This window comes from Xenopus laevis, chromosome 6S, assembly GCF_017654675.1.
Source record: "Xenopus laevis strain J_2021 chromosome 6S, Xenopus_laevis_v10.1, whole genome shotgun sequence".
NCBI lineage: Eukaryota > Metazoa > Chordata > Amphibia > Anura > Pipidae > Xenopus > Xenopus laevis.
Window position 1 is genome coordinate 89,178,105 of NC_054382.1, and position 26,527 is coordinate 89,204,631.

Genomic DNA, 26,527 nt, shown 5'->3' on the forward strand with positions numbered 1-26,527 from the left:
CACATAGCCAGAGTTAACTAAAGTACAATAGTATCACAATCGATACTATACACACGGAATAGACTACAAATTGGCGTGCTAACAAATAGAGCGACGCAGAAAGTAAACTACAATTCCCAGGTTCCACCATGTGGCACGTGACAATGCGTGCTGCCGAGGAACGTGCCTCCAGTACGTAAGAGGTAGAGGGGTGGGGCTGCGCTTGACTGTCTGAGCGCAGAGTTCACGCTGTGTCCTAGCAGGCGCTGCTGTCACTGAACCTTGAATTGATGCGGCTCAGAAAACGGGAAGAAGTTGCAGGTAGAGCGGCGCTTGTGGAAGGGCAGTGAGTTTCAAGTCTGGGAAAAAATACTCTTGCGCGTCACTTGCTTGTAAATTAAAGGGAGAGCTTCAGGGAGTCAGAGGACGGGCTACCACAAGCAACCACATACTTTGTCAGGGTCATTTTTGCTCTGGACACAGAGGGCATCCGTAGTATTGCCGTGTACTTGTGCCGGTTCAGTGTGGGAGAACTACAGAGCCTGACTGTCACATTAGACTTCTTTAGGCCCTTCTTCATATCATCCCAAGCACAGCTCTGCTAATGAACTTGAACTGACCTGCTTCGAAGCAGCTTTTCATTGGTCTTTACCTTTCTGTTTTTTGGTTTTTTTTTAATTTACTTTTTAATTTATTTTTTTCTTTCTATTCTTCATCTGGAAATACTGTGTGATTGTTCTTGGTTACTGATCCCAGACTTCATTACTGATTAACTGTGAGGTTTCAGGTTTATTGTAATTATCGTATATTCTTTTTGATTCTCCTCTGTCCCTCTCCTACTCATCTTCCATGCTGCTTGCCTGTTGCTATGACAGTTAAGAGCCCTAGCAACCAGGAGGCGGTCGGAGGAGTTCCAGGTACCATAAACTGAGGAGTCGAAGGATTTATGTACCGACTCCACAGCCCTGCAAACTCCTCTTAAATGTGGCATCCTATGGTAAAAATTGGGATTTTATTTTAAAGTTGTTACTTTAGAGCAGGAATCCCCAACCTTTTTCACTCGTGAGCCACATTCAAATGTAAGAAGGGTTGGGGAGCAACATAAGCATGAAAATAGTTCCCAAGGATGCCAACGAAGGGCTTTGATTGGCTATTTGGTAGCCCCTATGTGAACTGGCAACCTATAGGATCTCTATTTGGCAATACAACTGTTTTTTGTGCAACCCAAAGTTTCCTCCAAGCCTGCAATTCAAAAACAAGCATTTGCTTTGACGCCACTGAGAGCAACATCCAAGGGGTTGGGGATCAACATGTTGCTCATGAGCTACTGGTTAGTGATCACTGCTTTAGAGTAACTAGTGTGAAATAGCAATTACTATCACTGCCTGTGTTGCACTGTAATGTCAATAGGTGGGTTAAAGACATAAAAGCCCGGTGCTACATTAGGCCCCATGCTCCCTACACAGTATAATTCACTTTATTTGAAGGTGGAAACACTTAGGGGTAGATTTATCAAAGTATGAGAATAGAACTCACCACAATAAGATAAATATGATTCTAAAAATCCCATAGGGATGAATAGCAAGTGAGTGAGTTTTATTGTGGTGAGTTCTATTCTCACACTTTTTGATAAATCTGCCCCTACTTTGCAAGTTTGGCAGCTGCTTGTTTTGTGAATTTGTTGAATTTTTTTGTTTTACGTAAGTTGTTTTCAGCAATTCAGGCCAGCCTGAAGATCAGTTTGAGATTTGTGGAGAATGCACATTGATGTCCTATATATAGTTGGATTCACTAACTAAGGGTCATTTAGGGTGAGATTTTGAGTGAATACTTATTTGCTTCTGTAAATATTCTTGGAACTATGTCTTAAAAGTAGAGTACACCCCTTGTTCAACATGAGTGCAACGAATAGGGCTTGTGTTTTACATAATTTATGCATATAGTTAAAGGGGACCTGTCACCCCCCAAAAAATTTTTTATGACATTAGTCAAGCAAAATAAACTTTAATTACACTATATAAATTATCTGAATCTTGTTTAATTTTGTCTGGGAATTCATAATTATAGCAAGCAGGCACATTTTGTGGACACAAATAATGATTCCACTGGAGAGCTGGTTACAATGCCGTGTTGTGTTTTATTGAAGATGCATAAGCACTACATGTTTCGGAGCTCTAGGGTCCTTCCTCTGGTGCACTTGAAGAAATTTAAGCAAAGTGTGCCTTTTTAAAGGCCTTCACCCCCCACAACCCATCATGTGACCAATTAAAGGTGACCAATTAAAGGTGAAAAAGAAAACAGGTACACATAAACAATTCTTCCCAGGTACACCAGCTCCATCTATTGGCCAGGTGTATGTATATACATTTCAGAAACTACCATCGGTCTATCAAATAACCAACACACATGGTAACAAATAGTGTTTCACCATCTCAATATGTAACAAAATTGTATTTAATCCTACCATCTGTTAGAGTTCAGTCCATAGTAAATGTCCTTATAGGATTCAGATGGTGGAAAGCCTGTGAAAAGAGTTTTTTACTTTAGTAATAATAAACATACTATAAAAAGCGTTTCAGGCTCCATGCCTCATTCATCCCTTTTGGTTCAATAGTTTGTAACTTTTCTATCCTTTTTGCCTCCAATCTCAGAAGCAAGGTTTTCCTGTCTCCCCCTCTGCTTGGTAACTCAATATGTTGCAAGACCATCCAGCGTAAGCTTGCATTGTAACCAGCTCTCCAGTGGAATTATTATTTGTACCCTGAAGTTTATGTGGACCTGGCGAACCCCACCACTGTATGATTGAGCAATTGACACTACTACACCAAGGAGATATCCAATTTGTGTTTACATTTTGTGGACACTATTATTAAGGCAAGCCATGCATCATCTCTAAATCTTGTTTATGCACGAGAATGGGGGACCTGATGTCCATCCCCATGCACTGGCTACACAATTAAATGGTTAAGAGAACTGGGGGCATGTGGAGAGTGCAGTGATATCTAGTAAGTGCTGAATGGAAAGAGAAAGTAATTGCCTGCTCTGCCTCTATGCCTAAGGCATAGAGGAGGGGCAAGCAATAGTTGATTGACAGCTGAGATTTTTAAATGTGTTTACAATAGCTATGAATGCTTTAATAAAAAATTTAAAAAAATGGATTTCATGTTTAATTTGAAAAGGACTTTTATTATACAGCTTTTTATGTTGGGGTGATAGTTCCACTTTAAATCACAAAAATATGTTTTGGTTATTTCTTGAGCTAAATATGGGAACTGAAGTGCCATGTTTGGTCCCTGGATTAGATTGCAGTATAGAGCTCCTCCCTTCCTCCTTTGTTGTGACCCCCTTTGTTTTATTTAGCAACAGTTCATTCTGTATGGGGTATCAAGTCCAATTTCTTGTATGTTGTTAGTTAAAATTTGTATTTTGTAAGTTATGCTCTTTGTAAAGGTAGCTATTAAACTGTACAGTGCCTCCCACAAGAAGTCAGTGATGCAAGTACTGGGCAATGGCCAAGGGAGTGACTCACAGTCTGTTTTCCTTGCCTGGAAAACCTTTGACCATCCACTGCATGAGTCTTCTTTTCCCTAGTGTTTGTATATGGGTGTGTTAGTGAAGCCGTGCATTGTAGTGGAGTCACTGCAGTGAAAAGCATTGCCTGTTGAAGAGTTTTCTTTTCTACTAATTACTACCTGGTCTCTCCATGTTGGGTAATTATGTGATTCTTTCATAACATTAGTTGTGCAGGTTAAAGTGTCTGAAATACGCAAAAAATCATACAGACTCAGTCCTGCTCTTTATTATAAAATTGGGAGACGGACTGATAAGGAGATCATTGTGTCTCAACTTCCGCTGAGCTTCTCCAACTACGATAATGCAAAGCCAAAAGGTTTGTAGACACAGTGTCTCTTAAAGTCAAAACCTCTATTTATTGTACCGTTACAACCAAGTGGCTGCTGTCTAATGGATGCCTAGTGCATTTCGGGAACACCCCTTAAAGTCATCTCATAAGGTTAAGGGGTTCCATTACAACCTCTAAAAAATAAACCACTTTCTAAAATATATACATTATTTTTTTGTTACCATTATAAAAAAATAGAGTTTTCTCAGACAGGTCTGCTTACGATCCAGTTGATCTCCAGCTGCACTGTTCTCAGAAGCAGTATACATGGTGCTTAAGTATGCCGTCACTGTTAGGGGCCATGCATTCTTGGTTTTAATGAATTAGCACTGCTTTCTTAACTTAAAGAGATTAGTTTACAACCTCTTTAATACCAATGTGCATATATGTATCTTAAAGAGACATAAATGTATTTGTCTGATTCAAAAGTTTTTGCAGAAAAACTCATAAATTCGAATTATATTATAACTCGAATGTCTGGTATTTATTAAGCAAAAAAAACAAAACAAACCTCAAATAGGAATGTAAAAAATAGTCATCTAAAAGCTAGCGACTCTGTTTGTGGCGTGAGTGCAGAAAGGGCTTCTTTCTCATCACCCTGCCATACAGATGTTCTTTGTGCAAATTGCGCTGAATTGTAGAACGATGTACAGATACACCATCTGCAGAAAGATGTTCTTGCAGGTCTTTGGAGGTGATCTTTGGGTTGTCTGTAACCATTCTCACAATTCTCTGCATATGTCTCTCCTGTATTTTTCTTGGCCTGCCAGATCTGGATTTTTCAGCAACTGTGCCTGTGGCCTTCCAAATCCTGATTACATTCCTTACAGTTGAAACTGACAGTTTAAACCTCTGAAATAGCTTTTTGTAGCCATCTCCTAAACCATGGTACTGAACAATCTTTGTTTTCAGATCTTTTGAGAGTTGCTTTGAGGATCCCATGCTGTCACTCTTCAGATGAGAGTCAAACAGAAGCACAACTTGCAATTGGCCACCTTAAATACCTATTCTCATATTTTGACACACATTCAAATTAGCAAAATTACAAGGGTACCCACATTTTTGCACAACCAATTTTTTGCATTTGATTTAATTTCATACAACTGAATACTGCTTCACTAAAAATCTTTGTTCAGAAAACACCCCAGTACTCAGATGGGAAATGAAAGACATACCACTGTTATCTTTTTAGTTGAAGGTGGAGTAAATTATTATGCAGGCTGAGATGGGTTCCCAAACTTTTTCATATGACTGTGTCTATACCCTGATGTTAGATTATACTATCGCATTAGCCTTGGATAGTATGTGCTTGTCCAAGAAATCATCCAACCTTTAACCTTTTTAGGACATTAATAGAATCTGCCATCACAACATCATTTGGCAGGACATTCCATAACCTCGTTCTTGTCTAACAGCAGAGAAGGACTTTATTATGACTACTATCTGTGAAATAGGACATTGCAACATGAACTATTTGTGTTCAATACAATTAAATTTATTAGTAGTCAAAGTCAGTAAACTTTTGCCAAAACAATTTGTTTCCAAGCCCTTAGCTTCGATGTTGTCTCAAACTCCCAGAGCTGTGTATTTGTATTTAACCACTATTATACAGCTATATGCCAGGATCAATTAATATATAAGTTGTTTAAGGTTTTCCAGTTGTTTTTGGTTTATGTAATTTAAGTTTGATTTGGTTTTAGAATTACCAAAGGATGTGGTTTATATTTTTGAGCTTTGGTAGTGACATGCTTAGTATGTTGTGTACTTAACTTCTTTCAGTCAACATGGAAAATATATTAGGAATAGTAACACCACAAAAATGAAAGTGTTTTCAAGTAATTAACAAATAATAATTAGCATGCACTGGTAAAAGATGTGTGTGTGTTTGCTGCAGTTTGAAAAAAGAAGAAAAGGCAAAGATTACATAGCAAATAACAGATAAGCCCTGTCCAATACAATGGTGTTTTATCTATCTGCTAAGTAACCTGTGTCTTTTCTCCAGCTTAAATGGCTGCTCCCACGGCTACACAGCAGCTTATCTGTATAAACTACAGTTGTTTTTCCTGAAGCAAACACTAATCTAATAAATCGTACATTATATTTTAACTACTTTGATAAACTTTATATTTTTGATGTTAATGTTCCTTCAAAAACAGAGGAGTGGAAGGATTTATGTACCAACTCCACAGCCCTGCAAACTCCTCTAAAATGTGGCCACCTATAGTAAAAAAAAAAATGGGGTTTAATTGGAAAATGTACTATCACTTTGCTCTATGTTTTTACTTTAGAGTAGCTAGTAGAAATGATATACTAAAAAATCCCATAGGAATGAATACAAAGTAGGTTTTTTTTTGTGGTGAGTTCTAACCTCCAGCATTAATCAATCTGCGCCTTAAAGGGCATGCAAAGTCAAAAAAATTAAATTTCATTTTTACTTTCTTTAATGAAAAAGAAACCTATCACCAATATACTTTAATAAAAAAAATGTGTACCGTTTTCATAAGAAACCTGACTGTATGCCGTGATATTCTCCCTTCATATACTGCTGTGTATAGGAATTGTCAGACGGTTCCTAACTGCTCTGCAGGGAAACAATCATACTTATGAAAAGCAGTGGGAGCAGCTTTGTGTGTTACCCTGTAAAGCAGCCGGCGACTGTGTAGAGATTCGTATTGGATTTTATTTTTGCTTTTACATCCCCTTTACTGTATCCAACACCAGCTGCAGGGACAAAGATCATGGAGCCAGATTTAAACAGATAAACTGGGATTATTTTGCTGCAGCAAAGTTTGTATTAAACAATACAAAAACTACAAAATTCAGCTTCTGGCAGATATTATTTGACTTGTGCTGTTTTGATAATTTGACAATCCCTAAGCAACCCAGACCACACTGAGCATGTGCACAGTCTTGGTCTTGCAAAGATGTTTAACAAAGTTACAAGATGAAAAGCATAAATCATTTGTTTGATTAGGATTGTGGTACCGTAAATTTATGTTTAGTATACAAAATACAGCACTTCTAGCCTCATTCTATTTTAGACTTTACTTCCCCTTTAATAGTTTATTAGAAATTGTTTGATTTTTCTTCACACTTCCACAGTTGCACAACATTGCTGCATATCACAAGTCTGATCTGGTTTCTTAGTCAAACCAGTGTGAAAATCAGATCAGCCACAGAGATCAATGACCTACAGTTGCTTAACAAACATTCAGTCAGAGGAAACCATGGCCTTTGGTCTTCTAATCTAAAATTCTCAAAAGCCATATGTTTCATGCATCAGGTGTTTAGCCTGTACAAAAGATACACCCAACATCAGGCTTTTCTCCTGTTCTGCTTCAGAAACTAGGGGGGTTTCTCAGTCATAGCACTACTTTGCTGCTTAGGTTAATCCCTGGAAAAAATTGCTCACAGGGACTTGGCAACATAGAATGCTTCTTGGTTTGCTTTTAGATTTATTTTTAGAAGAAACAATTAGCAGGCTGCATTTGGATCCCCCAATTCCCAGTGAGCTTTTGGCTGGTTGAAAATGGAGGGCATTAAGAAAATGTCTGCAATCCTGCTTTTACTGTTTTTTTTTTGTTTTTTTTAAATATTGTGATACTAGGAATGGATAAAGATTGATTGTAATTTCTTTTAACCTGTATGACCCTTAGTGCCCTAGATCAGGGCTGTCCAACTGGCATCCCACAACCCCTCCTTGTGTCAACCCCCACATGAAAGTCTCTCTGCTGTGATTTCTTACCTTGTGTAAGCTTTAAAAGGTATCAGTACTGAGATTAACCCGCCCCTACATTGTTTACACTTGTAAACTCCTGCATTGTTCACACCTGTAAACTTGTTGCTTATCCAGGTCTTGCCAAGTATTTCAAATAAAGGCATTTTTATTCAACAAGATTCATGGTACTTCGAGTCTTTCCACCATTAACGTGAACATTAAAAGTTTCTATGATATAATGGGTGTGGTTTAAAGGGGGCGTGGCCAACACTGGCTTACATTATCGGCCCTCAACCACGTAGGCCTGAAAAATTCCAGCCCTCGCTACCACAGAAGTTAGACAGCACTGCCCTTGTTTATTGTAAATGTTTTTGTCTTCTGCAAGTTATGTGTCAATTTAGACGAGGATAATGTCATAAAGATGCCCCTGTGAGTCATTCGGCACTGATAACATTTTTGGATTCAAGATAGATTTTTGCATTGCTGGATGTCCCCTAAAAATTGGCTCATGTAACAGGAATTGCATTAAGTCAACCAGTTTTTTGACACTGTATTTATATATTCTGGTTGCTCTTCTTCCTCTGCAGGCAGCCCTGGATTAGCGGAATGGTGCTCCATAACGTAAAAGCTCTGTGACCAGAAGACGCCAGCCAGTTGGTGGGCACGTTTGGTCCTTTTTCTGGTGAAGGTATGCTGAAATGATAGCTTAATGTTCAGAAACAAGTTGTATGGGGCTGAATTATGAAGTTCATATTGTACAACAGAGCAGCAACATGTTCATAAATAGAGATTGTTCACAAATTCATGTTAGTTCCTTGCCAAATAGATTTTACAACCTAAGCCTCTTGTCTTGCACATACACACACTTTTGTTCCACAAATCTAATTTCTTCTTTTTTCTTTAAAAATGTTTTTTTTTTTTTTGTTTTTTGAAATTTCAACTCAAAAAATGTGAGATTTATTAAGTCAAAAAACTCTTAATACAAAAATTTGCTAAGTAAAAGCTTTTGAGGAGCTGCACTGATCCTGTTGGACCTTTTTTAGCCATTCAGACTTTTAGAGGGTTTCAGTTTTTTTTTATTAGTTTTTTTTAAAGTTTCTGAAAACTTTTATTTTTTTCCTTTGTGCTTTTATTTTCGGATCTCTTAATATATTACAAGGCATTTGTGGTTTTAAAGGAGAACTAAACCCTTGTTTTATTACCCTTGGTAATAAAAATCCCTACCCTCCATAGTACCACCCCCCTGCTCCCCCCACAGACAAGTTAATGTCCCTAAGCTGGTAATTACCCCTCATTGCAGAGTCATTGCGATTATTGCAGATTAAGGATTCGTTTAAATTCTATTTGCCAGTTGGCAAACTAGGCTGCCGTTAGTTATCTAACTATCTCTAAAGGAAACAGTTTAGGATGTGAGTTCAGGAAGAGTGTAAACCAAAGATAAAGTAATACTTCCAACACCCCAGATGCACTTAAATTATCAGTGGATGTAGTAGAGCGAAATATTCCTCAGACAGATGACAGCGATGCACATGATCCCAGGGATGTAAAGGCCCAGAGGAAGATGCTTCTTCTCTGGCATAAAATTGCTTGAAATTGGGAACCAAATTTTCTCTTTCTTTGTTCTAATTCATAGGCTGTTATCAGCATGCACTTACTCAGGACATTGCTGCGGAGATCAAATACATCCAATATAGCCCTTCTTACCTTTTGGGAATCTCCACTACAAAAGTGGCCTGTTTCACTGAGCTTCGGATGTCACATCTCTGTTTTGCCGACACAACAAAAGAAATGGCTTCATTCACAGTCCAAACAACAAGACTCTTCTACAAAACCGCCAGTTCACGATTCACCCGCAGGGATTCAGCATCAAAGTGATGAAACTTCCCCCTCTACAGACACGTCCAGCTTCAATGAAGCAGATCCATTGCAAGACAAATCAATTGGCCTTATAAAGCGATTTAAAAAAACTTTTAAACAGCACGGGAAAGTTCTGATTCCAGTTCACCTGGTGACCTCTAGCATCTGGTTTGGGTCTTTTTACTATGCAGCCATGAAGTAAGTTCTTTTTGTGCTCTTGAATATCAATGCAAATAAATACAAATGGGTCAAACTTTGTTTTGACATAATACAGTGCACCTTGGTACTACTGTAAAAAAAAAACTTTTTTTGGAAAAAGTCTTTATTTGGAAATAACTTACAGAAACTCCTCTTCAGAAAAGGCGATCGGGTGATCCATTGTGTGGTGCGCAATCTCTCCTCCCTGCCTTCCTTATAGGAGATCGCCAGGGAGGAGTTTCACTAAGTTATTTCTAAATAAAGACTTTGTGATTTTAAAGTTTAATATGTGTTGGGTTTTTTTCGTAGTATACTAACAAATTTTTTTTCAAAAATGTTTGATGTTACTTTAAGAAACCTTGCACTACCACCATTTATAAGCTAGTTGTGCATGCTAAGATCTGGCTACTCAAATGCTGGCCCCGTAATGGCTTTATTCAATATTTCGGCCCAGGCCAATAGCTGTAGATGGGATTTTCTAGCCTTCCTGGTGAATATTGGGCCAAGATGCAAACAGATATTTGTCAGGGAGGCTGTTATTTTGCTCCTGGGCATAGGTAACAATGTATAATGGATCCATAGGCTTGTTATGATTAAATAGTTTTAGTATATTTGAACAAGTGAATGTAGTGCAGAACTGTACAACAGCATTTTATGCAGAACTGTACAACAACTTTTCCACATATATCCACTAGAGGGCAGCATATATTCACAGGACAAAAGTGCACCAAATGCAAATAGGGTGAAATATTGTATTCAATTCACTTTTGATGATACAGGTAAGGGACCTTTATTATCCAAAATCCAGAATTCTCGGGACCAAGTGTTTTCTGAATAAAGGATCTTTCTGTAATTTTGGATTTCAGTCTACTAGAAGATGATGTAAATATTAAATAAAATTAATAGGTTGGATTTGCTTCCAAGATGCCTTATATCTTACTTTGGATCAATATCTTAGGTACTGTTTTATTATTACAGAGAAAAAGGAAATCATTTTTAAACATTTGAATAATATGGAGTGTATGGGAAACGGACTTCCTGTAATTCGGATCTTTCCGGATAACAGGTTTGCAGATAAAGAATACCATACCTGTACTGCAAAATTGCATACAATTGTGTATTTCAGATGCTGTTCTCCCACTAGTTGTGTATTGTTTAAAGTGGGAATTCTCTGTATGTTTTTAATATATCTTTTGTAGACAGACACTCATTTGGTCTTTATTAGTTCTATTATTATTTTCATCCAGTTTTGTTTCCTTTTTGCAATTGATAATGATGTATAGATATTGTTATTGTTCTGCCCCATTAGAACCTATACTGTAAGGCATTTTTTTTTTAGTTTTTGAATATATTTGAAACTCTCTTATGCATCTTTCATTCTGTCAAGTCTGAGACCTTGTTAACACTAATAGCAAATTGTCTTAGAATGCTTTATATAATTTATATACTAAATTCATTTTTAGAGGAATTGTCCCCTTTAAAGGGGCCATTTTGCTCCACTTGATACCTTGTTCCTAGATCTCTTTCCTCAGGAGCATGATCATTTTAAGCCTATCCAGCTCGAGCGTCAGCTGTGCATTCTTCTGGGTGGTGATCACTGGGGAAAGGACATCAAAATGTTGGCTGCCAACCTCACTGTGCTAGTCTACTTTTATTCTCCTGTATAGTGAACAGGTTTGGTGTGGTTTGGAAGGAGGTTTTTTTTTTTTTTTTTTTTTTTTTTTTTTTTTTTTTTTTTATTCGCTTTTACTCTCATATGTGCTAAAAGCTATGGGAATTTTATTTAAAAGCTATGGGATCTGTTATCCAGGATGCTTGGGACCTGGAGTTTTGCAGATGAGGGATCTTTCCAGAATGGGGATCACCATACTTCACAGCAACTAAGAAATCATTTAAACATTAAATAAACCAAATTATATATTTTATCTCCAATAAATATTAATTATATCTTAGTTGGGATCAAGTACAAGGTACAGTTTTATTACAAAGATGAATGAAATACCTTTTAAAAGTTTGAATTATTTGTTTATAATGGAGTCTATGGGAGGTGGCTTTCCTGTCATTCAGCGCTTTCTAGATAACCAATCCTATACCTATACTTTTTTCTTTTAAAAGTTTTATTTTTGCCTGAAAATTGTTGTATAATTTAGTCGGTAGTAATCAGTGAAAAGCAATATGTTACATATGTGAATGACAGAGCATTTTTAAAAAGGATAATTTGTAGGAGTGGCATGAGTGAATTATCCTCATAAAATATATAGTAAGAAAGACAAGCAAGACAGTGCGGATCTTCCTTGCCGAATATATATATATATATATATAATACACAAAAGCCATGAATATCTTGTAAATTATATCCTTATAAACGGTGAGTTCTGATGTAATTTCTGTCACATGACTCACTGAAACTTGTGTATTATAATAAATAAAGTACCCCCAGTTGCAAAATATGAGGATATTAGAAGTTACCTCGGAGTTCCATGACCTGTATATGGTCATGAAACTCCTCGGTAACTTATAATATCCTTATATTTTACAAAAGGGGGTACTTTATTCACTATATATATAGTGTATCTATTTGTGTGTATGTGTATTTAAGCAATGCAGAAGAACAGCACTCACACGACTTGCTGTATCAATTTCCAAAGGTTTATTTTGCTCAACGTTTCGGTCATATTTGATTGCTCTGTGCACTTGAATGGAATAGTTCAGTGAAAAAATAAAAACAAGGTAAATAGAAAGTATGTGAAAAATAAAAAAAAGTTTCAATATGTAATTTATAAAGGATGGAGTGACTGGATGTCTAACATAACAGAACAGAATACTGCTTCCTGCTTTTCAGCTCTCTAGCTCTGAGTTAGTCAGCGACTTGAAGGGGGGGCCACATGGGACATAACTGTTCAGTGAGTTTGGTCCTTAGCATGCAGCTCAGATTTAAAAGCAACAGTTATGACCCATGTGTCCCCCCTCAAGTCACTGATTGGTTACTGGCTGGTAACAAATCAGTGGAAACCAAGAGAGCTGTAAAGCAAGAAGTAGTGTTCTGGCTATTATGTTACATATCCAGACTTTGACATTGACACTTTTGGCTAACTAACTAACTAGATTAGATTTTTTTTTTTAATTTTGCACAGCCTATCTATTTACCTAGTTTTTATTTTTACACTGAACAATTCCTTTAAACATCAACAGTTGTAAATACAGCAAGAATGTTATATTAGCACCGAATAGCAACATAGGCCCTTCTTCTCTTCTGGCATAGGCACACCATTCATACCATGCCACCTTTGTGTTAGTGCTTAAAGGTCTTACTCTTCATTTGTTCAACACAAAACAGCAGACGTTTTTTTTTCCCTATAGTAATATGAGGCTTAACCTGCCTATAAACTTCTACACTGTGGCTCATATTTTAAAACCCACAGGCTTTGAAAGCTGGCATCCATAAATCCTCACCATCACAAACAGCTTGCAGTGGCATAGTATTGTTTCCACATCTGTTTCAGTGTCTGCAAACAATGTCATCTATGTGTAATACACGTGTCCGTTGCTGATATTACACATAGCGAGGCCAGAGCTGCTGAAGAAGGCTAGACTAGTGACATCAGTGCATATTATAGAGCCAGTGTTTGTTTTAGTTACCCCCCTACCAGCTGGCATTATTGCCCTTTCTAGCAGCTACTGATCCCAAATGTCAATCTATACTTAGCGTACCCCCTATTGCATTATGTGTTCCAGGCTATTAAAATAACATGGCTGGGACACAGACAGCAGAATGTGTTGTGTTCTGCAACTTTGTACTGAGGATATGGTGGGAGGTGCAAGATTCCTTTAGCAAATAGCTTCAACACTGTTCATCATCAGTAAATGAATTCTGCCACACTCTCCTGTTCATTGTGCACACGGCAGATACCATTTTTTTAAAAGGGGAAATTAAACCATGCGGCATTTATGTGAAGGTGTAATGAAAAGTTTTTTCACTTGACCTAATTGCTACATGCTTTATTAGCAGCATCACAGAAATAGTATTGGACAGTATTCAGTTGGACTGAGTCTGCTGGATTGCTTTTCAAGCTGTTCAAATACAGCAAGTGATTGAAGCTCTCTATGATTTTGTTAACAGAGCTTGTACTTTATTTAATGAAAAAGTTAGCAGGATCCACCGCTTAGGGAGCCCCAGTTATTAGTCCATTGTGACCTGTGCCCTGCCAACAAGTAAAATGGCTTCCAATAATGGCATGCATGGCCACTCCTCAATTATTCCTCTTTAGTGTCACACAAATCATACTTCTCTATCTATGGATGGTTCTTTGCCACAGCGTCCCTGACTGCAAGACCCCTGATGATATATAGTATAGTATTGCAGATAACAGTGACTACTTGGTTGCCATTGAAGCAGATTGCATTTAGTGTTAATGACTCTCGGTTTTTGGGTTAGCTACATTTGTGGTGCTTCTGTACACCATTTACTGTAGGGACATACTGTATTGGTGAGTATGTGTATTACAGCTAGCAGTGATTAAAGGGGACCTATCAACCAGACATCAAAAGCTTTATAATAACCCCTTCAAATTAAGCATGAAACCATAACATCCATCAGTAATAAAATTGCTTAAAATCTCAGTCATCCAGTGCCTGCTCCTCCTATATGCATAGAAGTGGGGCAGGTGATTACTTGATGCTTGACTAACATCATAAAATAGGATTTTGAATTTTTTTGTTAGGGTGACAGGTCCTCTTTAAAGCAAATACATATAGTATTAAATATGCCTTACATGTACATTGCGTCTTCTTGGACATCCATAGTTTTATTTCCTATATTTTACATGTTGATTTGGGTAATGCTAAAAATACCACTTGCATGCCTTCATGTGTTCTCTCTTTTCTCTGGGTGCACAGGTATGATATCCCTAAAAACTCCTTTGTGTTAGGGGCCCCTAAGTTTGTACATCAGGTTTTTTCCTGAAAACACCAATTTAACAACTGCGGCGCTCTTGAAGTTGAGGTTAATAGGGATCACCGCTTGTTTTAAAAAAATCACTTCCCCGCTCAGCTGCAGCTTTTGGTAATGGAGTACTCCCGCTCCTAATATATAGAAATCTGTAGTAAAAAATAAAAGCGCAAAAGACAGGGAATCTTTTCCAAGTTCAGTATTTAGTTTTAGTTCAACATCTCCCGCATATTCCTTATCTGTCCGTGTGTCTCACTCTCTGCCCCGCTCCGTGTGTGTTTAGTGCCCAGAGCCGTCCCACTCCCGTGCCAGCAGTCGGTCTCCCTGTGGTCCGGATTTCGAGCTCTCTCAAATCCACACTTGTTCTTGTTGGACTCCTCGCTTTTGTCCAACGCTTTTCGCGGACTTCGATCCACTTTCTCAAGGACTTCTTGTCTCATTCATCACTTCCTTCTTATTCTCATCATCGTTAACCCTTCCCATCTTGGAATTTTTTAACTTATATGCAACTTCCCACCCCCATAATAAGTTACAATAAAAATTCATCAAATACATCCATACATTTCCTTAATACCCGTATTACAATCCATAAAACCATCTTAAAAACACATATCAAAATTGATAACTATAATCAATTATTTTAGACCATAAATGCTGCTAGATCTATATCCACATTAAAATCCATTTGTACCACTGTATTTAACTTATAGATCCAATGGGTTTCCCGTCTTCTCAACTTATTAACCCTATCACACCCTCTCTCATCTCTCCTCTTCTACTATTTTATACCCATTATTCTTAACACCTCTGAACTTCCATTATGACATTCCCTGCAATGATTTGACAATGAGTGGGGTTTTAGCCCTTTTTTTATATTTCTTAAGTTTTAAGAAGGTTTTCCATTCCCTAATGGTTCTCCCTACGTATTGCAAACCACACCCACATTATCTCAGATATATTACAAAGATACTGTTACAATGTATTCTTCCTTTAATCTCAAATTCCTGTTTAGTTGCATTAGATAGAAACTGGATCCATATGTGTGTAATCTTCATACAAACACAGAATAAAGTGGTCTGTTGTGTTTGAACAATGAAGTGCAGCCCTCTTATGACTCATGAATGAAAAGAGCTTTATCAACTATGGAACATGTTGCAAATAGGTTAACTCTTATCTATAGTCTGGGCTCTTTCTGTATCTCTCTAAAATGGTGTCAATGGTGTTTTGAGCTGTCTGGTGGCCTGAGAGACACCAAATATCTATTAGGCCAGAAATTACCCTGTAGCTATGAACTCACTGAAATACTAGACATCTCTCTTAAAGGAACAGTAACACCAAAAAATGAAAATGTCTTAAAGTAATGAAAATATAATGCACTGTTACGCTGCACTGGTAAAACTAGTGTGTATACTTCAAAAACAGTACTATAGTTTATATACAAAAGCTGCTGTTTGTATGGGGGCAGCCATTTCAAGCAGAAATAGGAGTAAAGGCACATGATACACAGCAGATAACAGGTAAACTCTGTAGTATACAATGGGATTCTTCAGAACGTATCTTTTATCTAATGTGTATCCTGTGCTTGAATGGCTGCCCCCAATGGCCACACAGCAGCTTGTTTATATAAACTATAACAGTGTTTCTGAAGCAAAACCACCCGTTGTACCAGTGCAGAGCTACAGTAAATTCTATTATCATTCCTTTAAAACAGTTTCATTGTTTGGTGTTACTGTTCCTTTAACAGCCAGAAGAGGGTGCACTTTAACAAGAAATGAAGCCTATAGTGTAAACTGCATTTCTGTTTCAGGTATAGGACTTGTGTGTATCTACATCTCAAGTAGAGATGCATTGGCCTAACCATAGTTACCTCAACACCAGAATCTGTAATGTTATTCAGTCCGTCTTACTATACCATGTTAATACCAGGTAAAATAGTACTGGCCAGTGTTAAAAGCAGGCAGTAGAAATCAAAAGTTCTGTACAGGTATGGGACCGGTTATCCAGAATGCTCGAGACTTGGGGTTTTCAGGATAATGGATCTTTCTGTAAATTGGATCTTCATACCTTAAGTCTACCAGAAAATCATGTAAACATTAAATAAACCCAGTAAACTGGTTTTGTTTCCAATAAGGATTAATTATGTCTTAGTTTGGATCAAGTACAATGTACTGTTTTAGTACAGAGAAAAGGGAAATTATTTTTAAAAATTTTAATGATTTGATTATAATGGAGTCTATGGGAGACGGCCCATAGACCTTTCTGGTTTCCAGATAACATATCCCATACCTGTTTATACATATTGTAAAATACTATTCCACTCAAACTTATGAATGCAATTTTCTTTTTAACAGGGGAGTTAATGTGGTTCCTTTCCTGGAATTTGTCGGCTTGCCAGATGGAATAGTTAACATTCTGAAGAATTCTCAGGGTGGGAATGCACTTACAGCTTATGCACTGTATAAGGTAATGAAAAAAAATGGATAAGGAGAATTTATATCTATTATAAATATATATTCTCTTCCGTTCTACTTAAGAGATGCCGGTAAATTCATATTAATTGTGAATCTGTCAAATGTCACGTTTTATGATTGTTTCAAAGACCGTAAAAGGGCACCTTTGACCTAAAAATTGCCCCCCCCCCCACCCCCACCAGAGGTGAAAGCTAACAGACCCCATGAATAATATTGTCTAAGAAAATGCTTCTGTGGGCCATGTTGGGATGCACGCATGGACTTGAAGAGCAAAGTGGTCATTCGCATCAGGAGCTCCCTCCTGGCATGGGGGCCAGATAGGGGGCTATTGTTTCATCCATCTGGAGTGTGGGCTGTGTTAGCCTAAATCTCTGGTGGGAGGAAACAATTTTAGCTCATAGGTTCCCTTTAAGTTAGTAGCTCAGTTCTTTTTTGCCCCTGAGGCATTATGCAGAGAGGCCATTCTGGTTTCTGTGCTATTTTAAAGGGGAACTATCACAAACATTTTTAATATATGCTTCCTCATACTGAAGTAAGAAACTTTCTAAATACAATCAATTAAATATTCTGCATTCTGTACCGTTTCTGAAATAATCAAGTTTATCTTCACTATACCTCTCTCAGCATCTGATTCTCTTCATTCTCTCTTCATGCAGCAGTTGGGTGTCAGATGAATGATCCAATATATATCTCATAAGGGGGCTCTCTTTCCTAGCAGATGTATTAGAGCTCACTCAAATAACTGATTCTAGTACAAACAACATCTAACAAAATAACTGCATTTTGCACAAATTTTGCATGTAGAGAGACATGATGGCTGGTGATTTTAATAGAATGAGATCTATCTAGGCAAAATAAGCCACCTATAAGATGTATTGGATCATTCATCTGACACCCAACTCCTGCATGAAGACAGAATGTGGTTGCTGAGAGAGGAATAGTGAACATTACTTTAAATACAACTTTATTATTTCAGAAAAGGTACAGAATTTGTAATTGATTGTATTTACAAAGTTTCTGATGTCAGTATGCTGAAGCTAATTTTACATTTTCATTTTCGAGATAGTTACCCTTTAAAGGGATCCTGTCATCGGAAAACATGTTTTTTTTTTCAAAACGCATCAGTTAATAGTGCTACTCCAGTAGAATTCTGAACTGAAATCCATTTCTCAAAAGAGCAAACAGATTTTTTTTATATTCAATTTTGTCAATTTCCCAGCTGCCCCATGTCATGTGACTTGTGCCTGCACTTTAGGAGAGAAATGCTTTCTGGTAGGCTGCTGTTTTTCCTTCTCAATGTAACTGAATGTGTCTCAGTGAGACATGGGTTTTTACTATTGAGTGTTGTTCTTAGATCTACCAGACAGCTGTTATCTTGTGTTAGGGAGCTGCTATCTGGTTACCTTCCCATTGTTCTGTTGTTTGGCTGCTGGGGGGGAAGGAATGGGGGTGATATCACTCCAACTTGCAGTACAGCAGTAAAGAGTGATTGAAGTTTATCAGAGCACAAGTCACATGACTTGGGGCAGCTGGGAAATTGACAAAATATCTAGCCATGTCAGATTTCAAAATTGAATATAAAAAAAATCTGTTTGCTCTTTTGAGAAATGGATTTTAGTGCAGAATTCTGCTGTAGCAGCATTATTAACTGATTCATTTTGAAAAAATGTTTTTTTCCCATGACAGTATCCCTTTAAGGGTAAACTATACGTTTCAAAAGCAACCACATTACAGATTTTACTTTCAATAACAAATATAAAATCACTGGGGGGGGGGGTGTTTCTCAACCAAGTACATACACAGCACTGCTTTTTTTTTTTTTTTTACAGAATAACAGGTGCCCCGATAAAAAGTAAATATGGTTGTTCAGATGCCTAGCAGTCTGCCCCAATGATTTAGGTCTATTTATCTTTAAGTTGAAAAAAACTTTTAGAAACCTAATTTTACCATGCATGTGCATACAAATAATTTCTAGGCACTGCATAAGATCAGCAGGCAGCAAACAAAAGCTTTCTGGTAATTCCTTTATAGTCTGCTGCTCATCGGATCAAAGTACCAGCTGTTGGGCATAACTATATTCTAGAAGACCCAATACGGAAGGGTTCAGCTAAAACATAGAAGTATCACAATAAGCATAATGATGTCAGCCACACCTACTGATCTGATTAAGCAGCCTCTTCTCTTTTAGAAGATGTAAATGAAAGGCTATTTCACTCTAGGACTGCCAGTCACGAACCACAATGCATTTGTTTAACGGAACATCACTGTTAGTGAGAGTAAAACAGAGCCGGTACTATATTTTATAGCTATTGGGACATAAGCCATTTTGCACTGGCCTTATTATTGGTTGTTGAATGGTCTCCACAACCACAGGAAATGTCCTTTTCTGATGGAAGAGGCAAGTGTTTCTAAACAAGACATGTTTAAACGCTTTTCTAAAAGACATACTATCACGATAATAAAAATCTCATCTATGCTTCATCTATGAAAATAATAAGCTTTCCAAAGATAATCAAATATTCTGTACTGCTTTTGAAATAATTTAGTTATTCTTCACTGCCTCCCTTTCAGCAATGCGTCTCTAGCTGCAGCTTTATGTCGGAGCCAGTTATTTTGAAAGACAGCTCTAATACATTGTCTTGGCAAAAGGAGCATACATTGATAGATTTGACCTAACTCAATGAAAATCTGACTCTTGCATGAAGAGAGACACTTTACTGAGATGGGGATACTGAAGAATACAGCATTTATCATTGATTATATTTCCAGGAGATTAAGTTCATAATAGATTTTCTACACAAAAATTCCACTTGTCAAGAGAACCCAAGATTTTGGTCCCAAAAAGATTGCTGCATATGATACACTGGAGTTATTGATCAAAAACCAGTCACACTAGGGCTCAGTACAAAAAATGAACATATTGCACTTTGCAGCCATATTCCATACCTGCACAGTTTTGAATTTCAACTATTGCCAGCTTTTGTAACATAAAATTGCAGCAATATTTATGATATATTATTGAAAAAGTGTGCTTTATTATTTATAAAGCTGGGAAATGTATGTATTTCTGTTTTGCAAGTTTCATTATTAGCTGAAATCCGCAGTCTAGCATTGAATGTGTGTAGTATTTCAAGCCTTATAAATATTCTGTTAAATATATGATGTGAATATATTGCTGATGCTTATAACACAATCGCCTTAGTCCAGCCAGTGGCATACTGCAAAGTCAGTCCTGGCCGAATCCCGAACCAAATCCTGGATTCGGTGCATCCCTAATATACTATTGCTTCATTATACATCTTACACAGGGACTAAGTTTTACCTGCAACTTACTAGCTGCTTTCAAAGTAAAACTCCATAACTTGGCTGCCCTTTATTAGACACCAGTGGGATCACCTGACTATAGCTGGGAAGGGTGTGAGCTACAACATGGAGCTGGTCACTGCTCCTGTATAAACTATAACAAACAAGGGAAAGTTGTGCTCACCACTAATTTTTAAAAACCATTAGGCTGGGGGTGCATTGAGGCTGTGACCACAAAATTCACAGACAAAAACAAGAGTCCTCCGCACTCAATCCATTATCAATATATTTAAGACAGAGACATTTTGTGCATACTGCTACTAAAAAATGCCTTACCCTTTAAACAAAACAGGGATTGTTTGTCCATATATTGCAATATATTTAAGATGGCCAACTACGTCAAAGTCATCCCATATCTGGCCAGTCCTAAGCTCAATTTTCATCTGATTTATTAAGAATTCCATTGCTTCATTATACATTTTATAAACAGATTAAGTTTTACCCAGAACTTTACCCACAGCTGCTTTCAAAATAAAACTCACAAACTTGGTTGCCCTTTTATTGGCCACCATTGGGATCACCTGACTTTAGCTGGAAAGATATACACACACATATATATATTTATATATATATACATATACATACGCATATCCCTAGAGAATTCATATTGTGATTACAGTTTAGGAGCAAGCTGGAAAGCAGCAAGCATTCTAATTGGATGAGTTAACCACTGATATGTGCATTTTCATTATTTCATTGTCTAGACTGATAATCTGGCTTTTCAGCTCATACAAAGCTGCTTAGCATAGAGGATTTAATTTTAGTAAATGCCTTTCTTGCGTGTTTGTCCGGAAAGCAGCAGTGGGGGGGAAAAAGTGAAAATTGTGAAATGAATGCTTGACTAAAAATGACAAGCAGGTATCCGTTTCATATAAGCAGAATATAAGTGACAGAATATTTAAATGCTGTGAGTCAAATAGCTCATAATAGCCTGGATTTTCTATTCCACCTGCCCACGTGGCCATTACGGGACTGACTTGCTGCTGAGATGGAGATAAAGTTCTAACAGCATGGAGCTTGGAGATGGTGATTAGACTGTTTGTCCTTGAGCCAAAGTCACTACTGCATGTTGATGTGTAACTTTTCTCTCATGTTTCACTTTTCTTCAGCTTAATCCTCAGTAATTCTTTCCCTGGTAAATATTCAGCAGTTTCTCATCCATGTTGACCTCACATTTTTGCTCTGTGAGTGGGCTGAAAGCGCTACCCGATTTTCATTTGTGTCTTGCTTTGAGATCTCTTCAAGAAAAGGCTTATTTGCCCCTTCTAGCTTGCTATGATACCTGTGCAAACTGGTAATTAGGCCTTGGTGTTGAAGGGCCCAGAAACATGTGCACGTCAAGCAGCGCTCCAGTCCAAATAATGAGGGGAAATGTCAGCCCTTTTCTTGCTAGAAAACGTAGAATGTTACTGCCAAGCGGATCATGCTGCACTGAAAAGGCTTTTTTATTCTTTCATGTTTCAATGTGAAAGTATTGCTGATTGGCAAATAACCTATAGAACCCACTGCGGTATTCACTTCAATATATCCATCATTCACCCCCTGACTAACCATTCTTACTTTATGTCTGCCCAGCATTGGTATATTAGCACATAAAAGAAGTCTGCAGTGGGTTTTTGTTTTTCCCTTCTTATGTAGTACACAGAAAACATCTTGTGAGCAGTGTTCGTCTGGGCTGCATAATTCATACAAGTTCTGGGAACTTCTGACACTATTTGGTTCAGTGAAGGCTGGAATAGTAATGCCTTCTTTCATAAAGCTAAAATAAAAATCATAGAACATGTTTTTAGCTTATATTTTGTCGTAGTACACGCCACAAAAGGCTAACTAGTCATTTTCTCTGGTAGACAGGGAACCTCTGCCTTTGCATTTTAGTACCTAAATCTGCCCTATGTGGGTAATGACATCTTGTGTGCCACTATGTATGACCTCTCTGGGGAAAGTCTCTGAGACCTTTAATACAGGAATATAGGGTCACAACCAGAAAGCCACACTGCACACATGGATACTGTACAAGTAATATATCTCTGGTTTTCCAGACAAATACATAGTTCTTGAAGTAGAAAGAAAGGCTAAAAACTAAGTACCGTATATACTCGCGTATAAGCCGAGTTTTTCAGTACCCAAAATGTGCTGAAAAACTCAACCTCGGCTTATACGCGGGTCATACCGTAATACGCTCTTTCCGCGGCCATGGGCGCCGCCATTTTGGGAGCGAACGCCGGCAGGGAAAGACGCGCCGCCCGGAGCTCCTGGACCTGCTCCGGGCGGCGATCGTGACAGTCAGTCACAGACAGTCCTGCTGGGGCCGCGAAAGGAGCGTATAGCAGAAGGAATAAGAGGGAACATTAGGTGGGCCCCCAGGGCCTCGTCAGCCCAGATCCACTCCTGCGGCTGGCAGAGCTGCTTCTTGCCTTCACTCCTTCCTGACCTCCCCCACTCAATAGCAGCTGTAATACCCATGAAGAAGGTAAGCACTGGGGGAGAAGGGGGGACAGAGGGGAATTTGTGGCTGGGGGCCCCGTGCGGGTGGTGGGGAGGTAGTGTGCAGCCTCTGATTCCATAGTTTTCTGTTCCATAGTTTTTGTTACTCCTTTTTCTCAAAATTGTCTACAAACTTCTCAATATGATTTTATCTGTTAAATCATTTCTTTTAAATGTAAAAATGAGCTGACTTTTATGTCTCGATATTCACATTTTGAAATCTGACATGGGGCCCCTAGGCTTATACACGAGTCAATACATTTTTCCAGTTTTCTTAGGTAAATTAGGTACCTCGGCTTATACACGGGTCGGCTTATACACGAGTATATACGGTAAGCTTTTTTAGAAAGGTCTATATAAATTCACAAGTAAACCCTCAAAGTACTGCTGCTCTGAGTTCTCTGTCAAACACAGCATTTCATTCCTTCTATTGTGTACACATGGGCTTCTGTATCAGACTTCCTGTTTTCAGCTTAAACATCCAGGGCTAGGGTTTGAGCATGCTCAGTTTGCTCCTCCCCCCCTCCCTCCTCCCATCCCTGCTGTAATCTGAGCCCAGAGCTATGAGTGAGCAGGCAGAGACTCAGGTACGAAGTGATGTCATACCAAGCTACTATGGCAGCTGCTATTCTAAACAAACAGAGAGAGCTTCTAGAGCTGTTTACTCAGGTATGGTAAAGCATTCTGCAGAATAAATATATTTTTTTAGCTTGCCCTATTTTGGGTAATCTATTGGCAATAAACTGCTTCGGTAGCTTTCAACTCCAATATATTTCCTTATATATAATGTTTAGAGATGTCATCAGGTATAATTGGTGCTCAGTGATGTAGTATATGTAACTTGACTCCGGCACATTGCTTTTTAAAGTATATAATATCACCAAAAACATACACGTTATGTGATTTTTCTGTATTACGTTTAAGCTACATTTGCGTTATTTGACCAAATATATTTGTATTGTCTTATCATTTTTTTAAAAAAAATATTCTTATTTATATTTGCATCTTATAGGAAATATGGTTTCAGTTAGAATGCCTAGATATGTTATATGGTAGAGACTTGCACAGATCTGTGTTTTTAGACCTGCACATATCCTGTACCTGCTAACTCTAAGCCTGACCTGTACCCACTTTCTTTTCCACATTGCAGTTCCACCCAACCCACTACTGCACTCTTTCAACAGAGTGTCAGCACAATGGACAAACAGGCTGCATTTCTAATTTATTGTACTCCTCTTTCTGATAACAATCCTCTTCCTCTGTACTGTAATCTGATAAAGACAATGTTCCCTTCTCTTGTCCAGATTGCCACTCCGGCCCGATATACTGTAACCCTCGGTGGAACATCCTTAAGTGTTAAATATCTCCGCAAGTATGGTTACTTGTCCACTCCTCCGCTGGTGAAGGATTATTTCCAAGATAGAATGGAGGAGACAAAGGAACTCTTCACAGAGAAAATGGAAGAAACCAGGGACAAAATAAGTGGCAAAATGGAAGAGACAAAAGACAGGTTTTCTGAGAAACTGCAAGAAACCAAAGACAGAGTCAATTTTAGAAAGAAAAAAAATGAAGAAATGTAACGATTCTTCAGTTGCTTGTATTAATAACCTTTATAGAAAAAGTGTTTTCACTTATTCAGAAACCAGGGTACTACAGATGCCATTGCATATTTATAAATCCACAGAGAGGTGTCATTCATTTATAAATATGTCTTCAGGTATAGAAACTACATAGAGCTCAGCAGATCTGAAGACAAAAAGCCAACGCAAACCACTTCCATAGCTTCAACAATTGATCTATTGGTTTCAGCATCTAAAGCTAAAATGTATACAGTAGGTGTCAATGCAGTGTAAATGTCGAGTAAGTGTTAGATTGGTTTCCTTGCTACCTAATCTAGAACTTTCCTCCAAAAGAAGTGAGGTAAACATTCTCCGCTCAAAGCCTTATACAACTTGTGGGCATCCTGTGTGCTAAAAAAGTCTCCATTTACACAAACTTTTGTGTGTGTTTTTGTTTTCACATGCAGATTTTATTCCAAATGTACTAATAGGCTGTTTGTTTCTCCTGCAGCTGTGTTGAACTTACAGCCCAGTTTTTGTTCCCATAAACATTTTTATGAATGAGTTCAGCAGCAGAAGTCCATGATGATGTGACATCTGTTTAAATGAGTTCAGTAATGTGCCATAATAAACAACATTATGAGGCTTGCTCCTAACATATTGTACATTATGTGAATTTGAATGAACAAATTGATCCAAATACAGGTATGAGATCTATTATCTGGAATTCTTAGGACCTTGGTTTTTTTTTAGTACTTTGGATAAGATTTTCACAATGTAAAGCACCATGTCTTAAAGGCTATTAAAAGCCTACTAAAAAAATCTTTATACATTAAAAAAATAGTTATTTTGGGCATGATTATGGATTCTTTACTTAAGTAATGTAACAACAAGTACATTAAGAGGAAGACTATGAAGATTTTCATTCATCCAGGTCATGGTATATCTAGTATAGGTAAATTTTAAAACAACTGGACTTGCTGAGTAATCAATGAAGACGTTTCACTACTCATCCGAGCAGCTTCTTCAGTTGAACTGACTGGTGTGGGAAGTTTTCGGCATATAAACTCTTCCACTAACCCATTTACAATGGCACATTGTAACTCATCAAAGAGGTGACATCTGAAGAAATTATTATCCAATGTGTCATGCAACTCCTAGATACAGGTGTTACTTGTGAGAGTTGCATGAATGGATGTGTGAAGTGTTCTGAATCCGCCGGGATTCAGAACACTTCACACATCCATTCATGCAACTCTCACAAGTAACACCTGTATCTAGGAGTTGCATGACACATTGGATAATCCTATCACAACTACACAGAATCAACACCTCTGTGAATTTCTTTAGATGTCACCTCTTTGAAGAGTTACAATGTGCCATTGTGATTGGATTAGTGGAAGAGTTTATATGCCGAAAACTTCCCACACCAGTCAGTTGAACTGAAGAAGCTGCTCGGGTGAGTAGTGAAACGTCTTCATTGATTACTCAGCAAGTCCAGTTGTTTTTAGATTGACCTATACTAGATATTAAGAGTAAGATTATTTTTATTAAAGAAAATATGAATAACATGATTTATTTGAATAGGATACTATGGGAAGTGGCATTGCCAAAATTTCTGTATTATAGACCCCGTACCTATAGGTATGATAAAGTGCACAAAAGAAACTCTGTCACATAAAGAGAGAGTTGGTAGGACATTATTCTGCATTCATTGCTATTATGCATGGGGGGCTGCCATATTGCCTAACCTGTATATGTCCTGACAGTGTGTAAATTTAAGGAAAAGGAGGGAGAGTAAAGTCAGAGATTATAAAGAAGACCATATGGGGTAGAAAAGTTGAAAATGAAATGCAAGAACAAACAAAGTTTTAAATGTTGTGAAAGGAATAAATTACTTAAATTGGATGGTAATGAATTAGTGATAATTATTGAGTGAAAAAGGAATAGGTGTTAGTTTACAGCAAAATTCTGTTTTAAAGGGAGCAGTTGTAGAAGTACATGGTATTGGTCCCCTGTAAAATAATCTTTGCAGGGGTCGGCACACAC

General features: G+C 37.7%; 1 protein-coding gene across 2 annotated transcripts; it reads left to right on the forward strand.

Annotated features, from left to right (window-relative positions):
* The first annotated feature begins 149 nt into the window (after positions 1 to 149).
* Positions 150 to 25,332, forward strand: fam210a.S (family with sequence similarity 210 member A S homeolog). 2 transcript variants are annotated; one of them, XM_018223620.2, is made up of 5 exons: positions 150 to 300; positions 8,186 to 8,286; positions 9,232 to 9,653; positions 16,953 to 17,064; positions 24,224 to 25,332. In XM_018223620.2, the coding sequence occupies exons 3-5, from the start codon at positions 9,244 to 9,246 to the stop codon at positions 24,497 to 24,499; spliced, it is 798 nt and encodes a 265-aa protein (XP_018079109.1). In that variant the 5' UTR covers positions 150 to 300; positions 8,186 to 8,286; positions 9,232 to 9,243; the 3' UTR covers positions 24,500 to 25,332. The 2 variants fall into 2 exon arrangements, with proteins under 2 accessions (XP_018079109.1, XP_018079110.1); XM_018223621.2 differs by having other exon boundaries at positions 180 to 325.
* The last annotated feature ends 1,195 nt before the right edge of the window (positions 25,333 to 26,527 follow it).